The 12920-nt window shown below is 41.9% G+C and overlaps 1 protein-coding gene across 7 annotated transcripts in view; it reads left to right on the top strand.

The window, feature by feature from the left end:
* TSPAN5 (tetraspanin 5) overlaps positions 1 to 12709 on the top strand; it is a 90076-nt gene extending 77367 nt beyond the window's left edge. For 6 of the 7 annotated variants that reach the window (XM_026078400.1, XM_026078405.1, XM_026078398.1 and 3 more), the window contains 5 exons: positions 578 to 748; positions 2710 to 2835; positions 6560 to 6607; positions 6730 to 6846; positions 7418 to 12709. In XM_026078400.1, coding sequence (XP_025934185.1) covers positions 578 to 748; positions 2710 to 2835; positions 6560 to 6607; positions 6730 to 6846; positions 7418 to 7483 — 528 coding nt within the window. In that variant the 3' untranslated portion in view covers positions 7484 to 12709. The remainder of the gene's footprint in view (positions 1 to 577; positions 749 to 2709; positions 2836 to 6559; positions 6608 to 6729; positions 6847 to 7417) is intronic. The other variant, XM_026078399.1, reaches the window with a different exon arrangement.
* Positions 12710 to 12920: the final 211 nt, after the last annotated feature.

The raw sequence follows: 12920 nt of genomic DNA, 5'->3' as shown, positions 1-12920 counted from the left end.
GCAGGACCCCTCTGTGTTTTATAACACTGTGTAGCCTCACTGGAGATGCTTAGAGAAAGTGGCAGATCATTAGTAATGCCTTTGGCATCCATTGCATTTGCATTAATCATAACAACCTCATTTGGTTTTAATGTGGATGTGAGTCATTCCACAGACATTCCACTCTGACTTCGTCATTAATTTCTGCTGTTACCAATTTTTGCTTTACATGCTTAGGCGAAGCTTTACCAATGGGGAGGGCTAACGAAAAAGTCACTTAAAGCATTTCGTTGGCACTGTAAGTTGTTCTGTGCCTTTGAAAATGTCTCTATATAGGAACTTAAGATGAGGATTTTCAGAGGGCCCTCCACATGGCAAGGAGCCATCTCCAGGGAAGTTTACAGTGAAATCTCTTGGGCCTCTTTAAGAATTCCAGTCAAGTATCCTGCTGTAGTAGCCAAATTTGAATTTGTTGGCCTGTTATTATTTGTTAGACAGAATAAAATTAAGAATCTAGTTAAAAATGGTGTATTTTTTAATTTAAAATTTCCTTTGCCCTTAAAGCAAAATAATTCTAATCTTTTCTTTTTCTTCATAGTTTTCTGTGTTCCTTGGAATTATTTTCTTCTTGGAGCTCACTGCTGGGGTGTTAGCATTTGTTTTCAAAGACTGGATCAAGGACCAACTGTATTTCTTTATAAACAACAACATCAGAGCATACCGAGATGACATTGATTTGCAAAACCTCATAGACTTTACACAAGAATATGTAAGTTGGACTGTGTGTGTGTATTTCTTCTTTTTATGCTTGCTTTAAAGAAATACATTCTCTGTTTTTACTTCCCATCTGTCTAGTTTCTTCAAGGTACAACAGATATATTCTAGAACATGATACTGTAGAATATATATAAATAACCTTTTTTCTTTTCACAGAACTTCTACAAACGCACAGCACCTGTAACAGGTAGTTTGTTTTTTGATGTATAATTGGGAGAAATAATTATGGTAGAGCGTAGGGGCAACTTATTCTTGAGGACATTTAGAGATAGCATCAAATCTACTATTTGTTATCATCAGTCTTGTGTTCAGGTTGTTGGAACATATTCCRTATGCATGTCTAAAGATATTTTAGGGCTTTTGAGGGGGTGCTTTCAAAATACTTTATTGTAGGAGCTATCACATCTGTAGAATACCTTTTTGTAAGCTTGGAAAGTTATTCTGAGATGGATGTTCACATCTCTTTAGCAATGTTAGAGGTGCTACACCACACTGCAGAGTGGCAGACATGCACAGCGGGATTTTTAAGAAGACTTAATGCAGTCAGCCTAACTGGAACTGGGCCACAAGTTCTCATGAGAAATCTCTAAATGACACTGTGTCTGCACTTTAGGGGAGAAAAGGTGAAGCCAGAGATGTGCATGCCTGTGAAAAGCTTTAACTTAGCAGTATGTGAAAGAGATCTAAACTGACTTTCACATGCAAATTATTTTGTCAGTACTTTCTGGTTTCAGTACTCTCTCTTGGCCTGTGTCTGTGAACTCCTCTTTGATTTTGGTGCTGTGTAGCTAGCTGGCTAAGTGCTCCTGGTTGAAAATGTATCTATTAATTTTTGTACGTTCTGCAAATAYATTAATTTTATTTGATGTTTCATCTGCTTCTGTATGCCTGGGGGAAAAATGACAGTGAATGTGAGTAAATAACAGGATGCAGATCTCTGCACTGGTTTTGGATCTGTTCCAGCTTGGAGAATGCCAGAGGTCACCACAGTCTGAAAGTAGTGGTCCATGTGTATGTAACCAAAAGGCCACAATCCAATTTCCTAGTAGGCTGGCACCACATAATAAAACTTGCTCTCCTAACTGGATTAGTAGTCTTGGCAGATAAGTCCAGGGCASTGTGAGACTGGAGAGCAAGCTACTTTTTTAGCTAGTGAGGATAATACTTGAAGACAGCATGTTTCAGGTATTGCAGAAGAAACAGTGCTACATCTGCAGAGAGAGGATTGCAAGTCTGACACTTTTTAAACATGTTTTTTTGTTGKTGGTGGTTTGTTTGTTTGCTTTTTGGCATAAATGGATTCATTGGGCTGGAGCCTCAAGTGATATAAACCATCAATACTCCATTGACATCCAGTCCATTCTTCTTATATTCAACATGTTTTACTGGAGACTCAGTTACTTGGGGTATTTACCTTCCCATTCAATTTTTGAAGAATCCTACCTGCCTACAGTAAAGGAGATGTTATTTGTGTAACATGTTGATGTGCAGGAAACACTGTGTTCATACTGTATAATGCGTGGAAAGGCAAAGATTTCCCCAAACTGACAAATGTAGCAGCTATACCAGTGCGACACTCTGAGCTATTTAGCTTTGTTGAGAACCCAGGAACCTTTAGACTAGGCAGAATATCATACTCTTGGCTATGCTTTTGCTAGAGCCTGAGCTTGTAGGCCTGTGCAACTCTGTGCAGTGCTGTTAAAGCTTATCAGCTCGCTCCATGGGTTTCTCTCCACAGAGCAGCATTGCAGGGTGTGAACATAGATAGTAATTGAAGAACCACTTGCAGGTTTGGAATGCTCCTTTTTCCTCTTTTAAGTACAGCTTCAATGAAACCTGAGGGAATCTGAAGTTCTTGGAAAGCTGGATGGAAACTGGCAGCAGTGATGCRTGTTGTTAGTGCCGAGATTCGTTTATATTGGAAGTCGATATGTTCTCCTTTCTTTGTTCTAGTGGCAGTGCTGTGGGGCTTTTGGAGCTGATGACTGGAACCTTAATATTTACTTCAACTGCACCGATTCCAATGCAAGTCGAGAGCGCTGTGGTGTGCCGTTCTCTTGCTGCACTAAGGACCCTGCAGTAAGTGATGGTCAAGAGCATAGGATGGGTCTGCTGTTCTCATTTTAAATTGCTGTATAAGAGTGTCTTCTGGAAGTCATGCATGATCTTTGCCTTTTCCCTATTGTCTATTTTTTTCAACTTGCATCTCAGCTTAAATACAAGCTTTCCTGCAGTCAGCCAAAATCGTGAGCTAATAACTTAAGCCACTGGCTTGGCTGAACATATTAGTTCTAACAAGTACAAAAAGCAGAAGCCCTTAATGACTTGAAGGATATGAGCTTTCAGTTGGATATCATCAGGGTGTTTCATTCTCTGCCTTAAAGGACAGCAACTCCAAAATCAAACAGTCTAAAGCAGGTATTACTCATTATTTAATGCAGTGTCCAGAGACTGCAGCCAGGCTGACCCAGTTTGTGCTAGGTATGGCAATAAATGAGAGTCTGTGCCCTGAAGAACTGACATATGTTTACATTAGAATTTTGAGACAAGTATGGAAATATTTGTACTTTTTTTTAATTCCACTTTAAAGTCGCTGCTTGTTCCACAGTCACCTGAGATCAAGCTTGAAAGGTCAGAAATCATTTGAGGGAGCAGCTTTTTAAAATAAATCTTCACATCTTTTCAAATAGTTACAGTTCTGGATCATCAAGCAGAAGATGCTGTAGTCATTCTTGACTGGTACAGACATAATCAAGAATGAAGTGTAAAGTGTAGGGAAGCAGTTTACTGACAGTGAAAGCTTTGGAATAGGGACAGGTGTGTACATAGACACTGTTACATGGCTAACTTCATACATTTGGCTTTCATGCAGTTTAAAAGAAGCAGCCTGTGAGTGTGTGTGTTACCTAGTAGTTCAGCTGTGGCTTTTTCCTGCCTGACATGACTTCTAGTTCCTTGAATGTACGAGTCTGTAGCAATGACTAAAATTAGGCGGGCTGCCAGCTTGACCTTCAGGTGCTTCCTGCCTTGTTAATGCAACGCGGTCTCCCCTCCCAGCGTCAGTCACTATTCTTGCCCTCCTCCTCCCCGACAAGGCACTGCCATTTCCATGAGCTGCGTTCTGGTTCCTCTGCAGTGAACGTGTCTTCAAAGCACTTAGAATCTTCCTCAGAAACATCACTGTTTTTTAACAAGATATTAAAACAAACTGGAAAGTAGGTTAGGCTCAGGCATTACATTACGCTTAGGATTCCCCCTGGCCGTTGCCCATCAGCCCACCCACCCACACAGGGAGGTCATCATAACCCAGTTTTAAAAATATGCTTGTTATAAAACCAAACCAGTGACAGCAGTATAAGGTAATCCTATAAATATGTAATTCATGCTAAACTTATCTCTGCATCTTTGTGTGTGTATGGTTATGCATTTTCTGGGGGAAGATGCAGTAACCAGAAATTAAAAGGTAAGTCTCATTCCTATTTATTGTAGGGAAGCAACACTCTGGATCACTCTTAAAATAAAGACTCTCTCCATACTAAAAGTCAGGGATATAATTGTAACCAAGCTGCAACTGGTTCAATTGCAGTGATATGCACAGGTTTTTTCCATGTGAAAGCAGAACATGTGCAGCTGCCCAGCCATCTGTGACATGAGAGCTACAGATAGTATGGTCAGTGTTTTGAAAGGTAGCTGGATGCTAATAGGAAGCAGACAATCCGCGAGTCCCTTCTAGCACCAGGAAGAGAGGCATAGAAATATAGCTTACATAACAAACCTTTTCATCCAGGCCACTGGTACTGTGAAGATCCACAACCAGTCCTTTCGCAATAACGATTTTTGTCCTTTGTCAGTGGGCTGGGTAAACCCTAGGAGTAACTGTCCCATGACTGTGAATTCGGTCTGCGTTCAGTTGCCCCATTTGTTAGCGTGCAGTGTTGGACTGATGCAAAAAGCTATGTGCATGCATTCTTGAACAGGACTTGCTTTTAGTATGGGAAAAGTTTAAGCTAAGTCTCCTTTGAAACGAATTTGGAGTCCTATAGTTGACCTTGCTGTAGTTTAGTAAGTTAAAATGTCCCAAATTCTTGCATAGACAAGGCCTAGGAAAATTGGCTTATTTCAATTTTGTCCTTCGTGCTTTCTTTCAGTTAACAAATTCCGAGGTTAAAAGCAGAAGGCCTTGTTAACAAGGCAAGTAGGTATTTAGCAYAAAGGAGAAAGCTTACATCCATATATTAGACTCTTACCTGCCTTTACAGCCTTGAAGTGGGTGGCTCTGGTAGTCCAGATCCTGGAATAGGAGCATTAATCTCATTAAAAGATGCAAATTATTCAAATGTTGAAGGCCTGTTGAGGGAATCCAACTTTGGAAGCTGACAGCATGCAACCAACAGAACTGGTGACGCAGCGGCACGGTATGTGTTGATGCACTTCCTGCAAAGTGGGAAAACACTTAGGGGACCCTAACTGCAGAGAGGAGGAGATGTATTTTTTTCATATGGCTGCCATGTCAAATCAATGTCTGCTGGATGACTTTCTCACTTCACAATTTGATTAATTTGTAATGTTCAGTACACCTGGCTAAGATTGGCTTGTCTTCTGGCTTCTTTGAGTAGTTCCTTCATCTGCACACTGCTAGTATGTGAGCCAGTAACTTAATATTTTGCTGCCATTATGGCTGACACCCAAACTCTCAGAAACTAAGAAGTATCAACGATTAACTAGAAGTATGAATCTCTAGTGCTGGGGTGGTAGCTTGGGCACATGGTAGGGCACATGCAGCAAGCACAGTTATGCTTCCTGCAGGCCAACAAACCATCGTTATTCCCCTTTCACTCTCAAATATGCCATCAGGCTGACTTTCTCTAAGAAACCTGTGGGGGTGTTTCATAGTTAAAATGTCCAGAAGAGAGTCTTAAGATGGCTTCATTGTTGAAATTTGGAAGCGTTTCTTTTCCTCTTCATATGAGCTTTCTCAGAAACCTAAGAATTGCAGGGGTGCAGGCTGGGCAGCCATCGTTCAAGTAGTTGCTTCATTTTATTGCCCTGAATAACTGTGTATATAGGATAAAAACAGCTTCGGAAAAAAGAAAAGTCTGGAAATGTTGCCACTGGGTAGTGCTTATTCACTAGGGAAAATCTATTGTAGCCTGTATTATTTCCTGTGCTTTGAGAGTGCTAAATCAGAAGCAGTAGGAAGAAACTCCTTCCCCGTAGACATCAAGCTCCTGTAAGAAAGAATAGGCAGTAGGAAAACGTATCCCCATTTTTTCTTTTTCCCTTCTAGTCTTTGGGAGGGAGCGAGGTACTGTATTTCTACATTCATCCTCTGGAAGAACTTGCAGGTTTCTCAACGGAACTGCCCTTTCTCACCTTTTCATGCTGTTTCATGCTGCACAGACTGAACCCTGAAAAATGYTAACAGTAGTCTTGGTGTATGTATCTTCAGACAAAACCTTTTCAGCAGAAAGTTCTTTTGCTCAAAGTAGATGTTCCCTAGTTCCTTTTTTTGACTTCCTGCTGTTTGCATCTGGAATGTGGCATTTACCCAGGTGGAGGGCTGGATTTTTTGGTGTCCTGTCCTAAGAGCTGAGAACATTTTTTGAATATGTGCGTGCGTTTGCTGCAAATAATCAATGGCGCTGAATGGAGGAGGGAGGAATTTCTTAGAAGTAGTATGGTGAACAAAGTTGGGATGATTGTCTTGCAACCCACAGGCCTGGAGAGCTGGGAGAGGATGTTTTGGAGACATTTCTCTTCACTCATTTGCTTCTCTTTCTTTCTCTCTTGCTCTCTCTCCTAGGAAGATGTTATTAACACTCAGTGTGGCTACGATGCAAGGCAAAAACCAGTAAGCATTTCTTTTAATGTGATATCTTAAAGATCAGAATCCCTTTTGCAAGAGCAAGTTATTCTAGTGGTGGAATAGTTGAATGTAATTATCTTTGTTTTCTTCCCTCTTGTCCTTGGCAGGAAGTTGATCAGCAGATTGTTATCTACACTAAAGGCTGTGTCCCACAGTTTGAGAAATGGCTGCAGGACAATCTTACCATAGTTGCTGGTATATTCATTGGGATAGCATTACTGCAGGTAAACCTTGCTTTCCCTGTAATGAGTTACGTAGGCAAACAACAGATAAATAAAACCCATAGGTGGCAGGGAGGGACTGTGAGACTTGGAAATATGCTGTCAGTTTAGCTTTAGAAATAGTCAGTAGTTTTAATGAGGTGAGCTAAATGCGTGATGCTTGTTTTGTGTTAACAGATATCTCACTTTATCTGTAGGGGATATTTTTTCAACTGTCCAGAGATCAAAAATTATACTGTGTTAAATTGGGGCTAGATTAGGTAGAGATTTTAAGGCTGTACAGAGCTATTATTTCTCAGGGAGTATAAATGAGCAGCAAAAAGCCTCTACGGTTGCTTTTGTAAAACAATTGTAGAACTATTCAGTTTCTTGGATCCTAGCTCCACTATTAAAAAAAATACACGTTAAAGGAGTATTTCTGTACTTTTTGTTTTGCTAATGCTTATTGCTAATTTAATTTCTTAACTTCCTTTTGCTGTTTTTTATATCAAAGTTCTGTATAACCTAAGGAGTCTGACTATATAAAAAGGCCTTTGTCCAATGCTCCAAATGAATAAACTGTTATCTCTTTCAGATATTTGGGATATGCTTAGCCCAGAATTTGGTTAGTGACATTGAGGCTGTCAGAGCCAGCTGGTAAAACTGCTGAAATAACCACAACAAGACACTGGACAACCGAAACCCTCTGAAACCTCCAGTGTGTCGCTCTGACACCAAACTGTATGGACATGGGTGACAGGGAAGCCTTCTCTCCCGAGTAGTCTCAAGTTCCTGATACTGCAGTGAACTCATGTTTCTTTGGTGGGGTGGGGGAGAGAAGAGTGGGCTGTCTTAAAATCTGCTGCTCACTGACAATTTTTTTTGTTTTGTTTTAAACCACCAGTTTGAAAGCTGTTGAGCCGTGAATCTCTACTGTATTCTTGATCCTGAGTAACATGTGGACACTTTTTAAAATTGGTGTATTCGGTGGGACAGAGTTGCATTGTAGTTTGTGGATATGCTGTTTATTCTGTGTGTCATGAGCTCCTGATAGCTGCCAAATACTCCTGAGATGGTCTCTCTCTTTACCACTCCGTAAACGAACARTCTTGTTTTCACAGCTAAAGATAGCTACTGGCCTAAACCCATTAAGCAGGAAGCAACTTTCTATGCATCTATTGTACAGTAAATGAAATTGTTTTTAAAACAAGGGAAAACTTTTTTTACACAAGCTTCCAACCATCTCTCTGTAGTACTTTGAGGTTGGAATCGGCAAACTYGCGGGGAGAATTGCCTAATTTTATCAACATCTTTCTTCCTTTCTCCACCCTTGTATGAAGGGAAAGGAGTTTTATATTTGACAAACAAGGGTTGTAGAACCTTTGGTTGCTGCCATACCTTAGGGCATCAGCCTCTTAAGGCAAAAATGGAATATAAATGTATAAAATGTATGAAAGTGTGGATGTTGGGTCCAAGTGAATAATGTTATTCAAAGAATGAACTATATATTAACTTAACAAAAAACAAAACATATGTATCTGATATGGCTAAATCTTTGGTTTCTCTGGAATTTAGTATAACCTAATGTATTTGGGGATCTCACTAATATTAGTACTTTGATATACTTGTGCAAAACTTCTCTAAAAGTATTTCCTTGGTCTGTTCCTAGCTGAGGCTTTTTCTCCCCCCCCTTTAATTTTTTTACTTGCATGAGCTGTGGAGTAAGCATCGGTGACACTCCAGTGCTTTAAATTTGTGCATATGTTTTAATCACAGTCTAATCCAAACTTATTTATTGGTAAATGCATGTGATTATGGAARGATCATACCCCTTCCCTTGGAAGTTGGAGAGAACAGCTTTTGCCAGAGTAAATGATTACCTTCATTGAAAAAAATCCTCTCTAAGTATGTCTCCCTTTTGTTGCTCTGAATGCAACAAAAAGCTTTCTTGAAGCAATGGAATAAAAGTTTTAAACCAGATGTTTGGATCAGGACCAACCAAGGCACAGTCTCTTTTGAATTGGACAAAAGACAGTAGAATTTGGAATAAAGCACAAACAGTGGAAGAAGAATCAGATCAGACTCCATCCAGCTTAGAGTTTGTGATCCGTTCTTCTTATACAAATAATGAACGTACACACCTAACTGTGGCTTGGGTAGTTTTATTGCACTTTGTATAAATTTCACTTATTGTAGGACCCTTCTCAGTATCTGTTAAACCAGTCCTGAAAGCTGTGAGCTGCCGGCTCCTGCTCTGGTCGAACAGGGGTCGAGGGTGCGCAGCACCCTTCTGTGAGAAGTTTAACATCTTTGTGGGATGAGCTTCCTAAGACCAAGTATGTGGAGCAGAGAAAACGAATGCGTTGACTCGTAAACGTGCGAGTTCATATACCTTTCCACGTTTTGCCTTTCTGTGCTCTAGTTGGCCGTGCGTTTTTCCCCCCCCCAAAGGCTGGCGGTAGGCATGCCGGCGTCCCACGGATGCCGCAGATAGTCCCTCGCCCTCCTGGCTTTGCGCGTTACCTCATCCTCCTCTGGTGAACTCCCACTGCCTGCCTCTGAAGCAGGCAGCCTCCGTATCCTTTGGTATCTGCTGTTAAAGTCCAGCTGTGACTCAGAGCAATTTTTTTTTTTTTAAGCCTTTGAAAGCAATTATAACTTACTGTCCTTAATAAAGTTGGTTCCACCTCACCTCAGTGTTATGTTTTTCTTAGCCACTCCTCAGCCTGAGGAGTTACTGGTGTTCGTTTTGCCCCCTCGCCCCCGCAAAGGGGGCACGCAGTTTTCCTGATAGCAGCAGGACAGGCAGATCATCACTGCTCTCTTATAAAGTGGTGTGGGGGGAGATATCAGGGAACCAGGGCTCAGGAAGTAGCCCCGCCACCCAAAAGCCTTGTTCGTTTGTGGCCCAGCACTTTAAGTTGGGGGAAAAGAAAAAAGCCTATGTTACGGAAACGTTCCTTGTTGCCACTGATCTTGAATGCTGCTGCTGCTGCTATGGGCTTCTGAAGGTGACTTGTGTTTTTCTACTTGAATTTCTGCAGTTGCGCTGGGTCGGCCTTTTGTCTCGTCGCGCTGCTCTCTGGCTCCAGTCTGCTGGCAATGCCGTTGGCGGGGTCAGGCTGATAGGAAGGTAAATGCTCTCGGAGGTGAGGAGATCTTGTTCTCACTACTTGCAGGTGCGCACGCAAGCGTGCCACATTTCTGCTGAGTCCGGAATGACTGACTGTTCTTATAAAAACCACTAAATAAGGACTTAAACTTTTCTAGAGCTTGTCTTCACTGCTGCAGATGCTAATATCTCCCTTCCTCCCCTCCCAAAGATGCTCTTATTTTTCTCATTTTTCACAATTGTTTGTGATGGATGCATACCGAATGTTCAGGATTAGCTACCTATGTTGCACCTTTCAACCCCACATTTTTGTCTACAGGCTGGGTCGTGTGCCCTTAGAAATGCCTCATCTACTCGGCAGCTTAGGTGTCCCGTTTGGAAAACTCGTGGGAGGCCCTGGAAGTTGATGTTATCCCCAGAGCCTACCAAATGCAAACATGCTTTCTTCCAGAAAACTGCGGAAACTTCAGAGGAGCTACAGCTAGAGCACAACTGCTGGCTATACAGGCTCATTTTCTAAAGCAATAAGATACGGCAGGCACTGTAACTTCTGGGCGGTTTCTAGCCTGCCTTAGGAGGTGGTAGGGTAGACACGCGTGTAGAGGTCAGTTGAACTATCTTTCAAGTGCAGGAGTTGTTCAGAAATGCATTGTCAGGCTTCTGGCCCATCACAGAGCAGGAGACAGCTGCCTTGGCTGGGCAATGTGTATGTGAGGTGGTCTGAAAGCTTCAGCAGTGGCCATGCTCCTGAAGCCATGTCCGAATCCCCCACCAAACCCTTCAGAAGAGCATCGTGGGTCCTTGCTGCTCTGTTTTCCAAGTTATCTCCATGCTCGCAGGCCTTTCTTACTGTTAGCCTTTTTTTTTTTTTTTTTTGGATAGTCTAATGGGCAAATGTTTGAATTTCTCTGTGTCCGAGTGTCCGTTTCAGTAGCAGCAGAGATCTTTGCTTCAAAATCCCTAACTTGGATGGCGACCCTTAGAGCYGCAAGCTGTGGCGATGGTTGCTCAAGGGCGCTCTGTCCTCGAGCCTCCTCTCCCCTCGGAGAGGGAGGCTAACCGTCCTTCTGGTGTGTAAATAGTGTTTGAAATGTAAATAGTAGCATGCGGATGAAACTGTTCTTGCACATGACCGCTATTCACCCTCCAAGTGTTTATGTTGGTATGGAAGGTGTCCAGTGTGAGGGTTTGCCGATCAGCGTTAATCGGGATGGTCGTTCGGGCTTTGCCTCGCCGCGGGGGTGAGCCGGGAGTGCTTTAATCGCCTGCCATCTAGTGTCTCCCCAGCCGACTTGCAGCYGGCACCTGCAGAAGGGAAAACCCCAGCTTTCCCGTGGGGCTTGGGGCAGGGGCAGGGGCAGGACCTCCCTTGCCTTTTTCCTTCGCCGCCTACTTAGCATTAGGAAAAGCGTTGGACTGTAAAACGTAGGGTCCGCGTCAGCACTCCCTACCCRTCATGGGAGGTCGCCAGCACTTGTGGCAGGGCTAAACATGGTGCTAAGAATTGCTACTGTCCTGAACATTAATCYGTGTTTTTACCTCTTTAGATATGCCCAGGGTAAAATTGCTTCTGATTAACAGTGGTTGCAAGAGAAACTCTCGTGTGGATTTTGAAGTCTGTTTCCCTTTTTGCTGTGCGTGCGCCTTCTGGGCGCATGGTGATGGCACCCTGCAAATGCTTAGGGAGGAGACGAGGTCTTAGCGGGTATCGGAGCTGTGAAGGCTCCACTTCCCCCATCCCGCTTGGTTTCTCTCACTGAAACTTTTTCAGCTATCTGTACTTGAGTCTCATTGGGCATGAAAGTGTTTAAAGTAAACAAAACAAAAAAAACCCTGTTCGTATTGTTTCCTCAGATCTGTTACCAACCAGTTTTGCCATTTGGGGGAAAATAACATCTTTCACAGTGAACATACAGTATAAAAATAGGTGTTGCGACTGGTAGTGGGCACCAAGCAGGTGTTCAGCAGTGCGGCACTACTAGTTGTCTCTTGTGTTTCTGCAGTATGAATCTGTTAAGAATAAGCTCCATCTGTACGTACGTTCATCTTCACTCTGTGTACATAGTAGAGATGGATCTGATGCTACCTTGAGCTCTGGGGAGATTGGGGTTTGGGTTTTACGGCTCAAACTCCTCTTGGGTAAGTATGTTCCAGATTCGTTCCAAGCAGATCTCTCTCCTTGAATCGTCTAGGGCATAAGGAAAGGTGTCGATATTTACCTTTTGTGTATCATTCCTTTTTATACRAATGTATTCTCCTGTGTTCCTTTATTTTATTTTTTTTTAAATCAGTTGTAAAATTGATTGTAAAAGCCAACTACACTTACTGATTGAAAGTATTGCTATAACAGAACTGCATGCCAGTRGAGTTTGACTTGAGCTTTAGCTGTCTGATTTCAGACTGGTCATCTTCAGTCTAGAAGAAAAGCATAGATCAGGTGCATATGTATTACTTATACGTATCATCTTTAGCATTAGACTGTGGTATTGTATCACATGCTGATCTCAATGGATGTAACTGGAGTATACTTGGGAAGTTAATGCAGCTAACTGGTAATTCATTTTAAGCTATTGAAAGTGGTCTTGGTCATGCTACTTGTGTTCTTGGGTTTTTGTTTTTTAATAGATGCATTTTTTAGGAATGTTTTAATACATTTACGATGGACAATACAATAGTTTTAATAGTTGTGCAGTATTCTGTATTTACTTGAAGTAAATCATTTTATATGCAATTTGTTAGATAATTACAATTTTATAAATAAAATTGTGTGAAATATTATCTTGTGAATGTGTACTCTTGATGTAGCACTTCGTATTAAAGGTACAAAGTTACATTCAGGCAAAACTCGTCCCCAGAAAATCCCCCAAAAGCTAATGGGGGAGTGGGTGGGGAAGATTGCAAAGCCTCTCATATACAGCGTAGAGACCTGTCTTCTAATTTAGTCACCAAATGCGCTTCYAGGCTGCTAGAAGCTGTCCTTAAGTGT

Source organism: Apteryx rowi, unplaced genomic scaffold, assembly GCF_003343035.1.
Source record: "Apteryx rowi isolate R43461 unplaced genomic scaffold, aptRow1 scaffold_48, whole genome shotgun sequence".
Taxonomy (NCBI): domain Eukaryota; kingdom Metazoa; phylum Chordata; class Aves; order Apterygiformes; family Apterygidae; genus Apteryx; species Apteryx rowi.
This window is presented reverse-complemented; position numbering and strand designations above follow the sequence as displayed.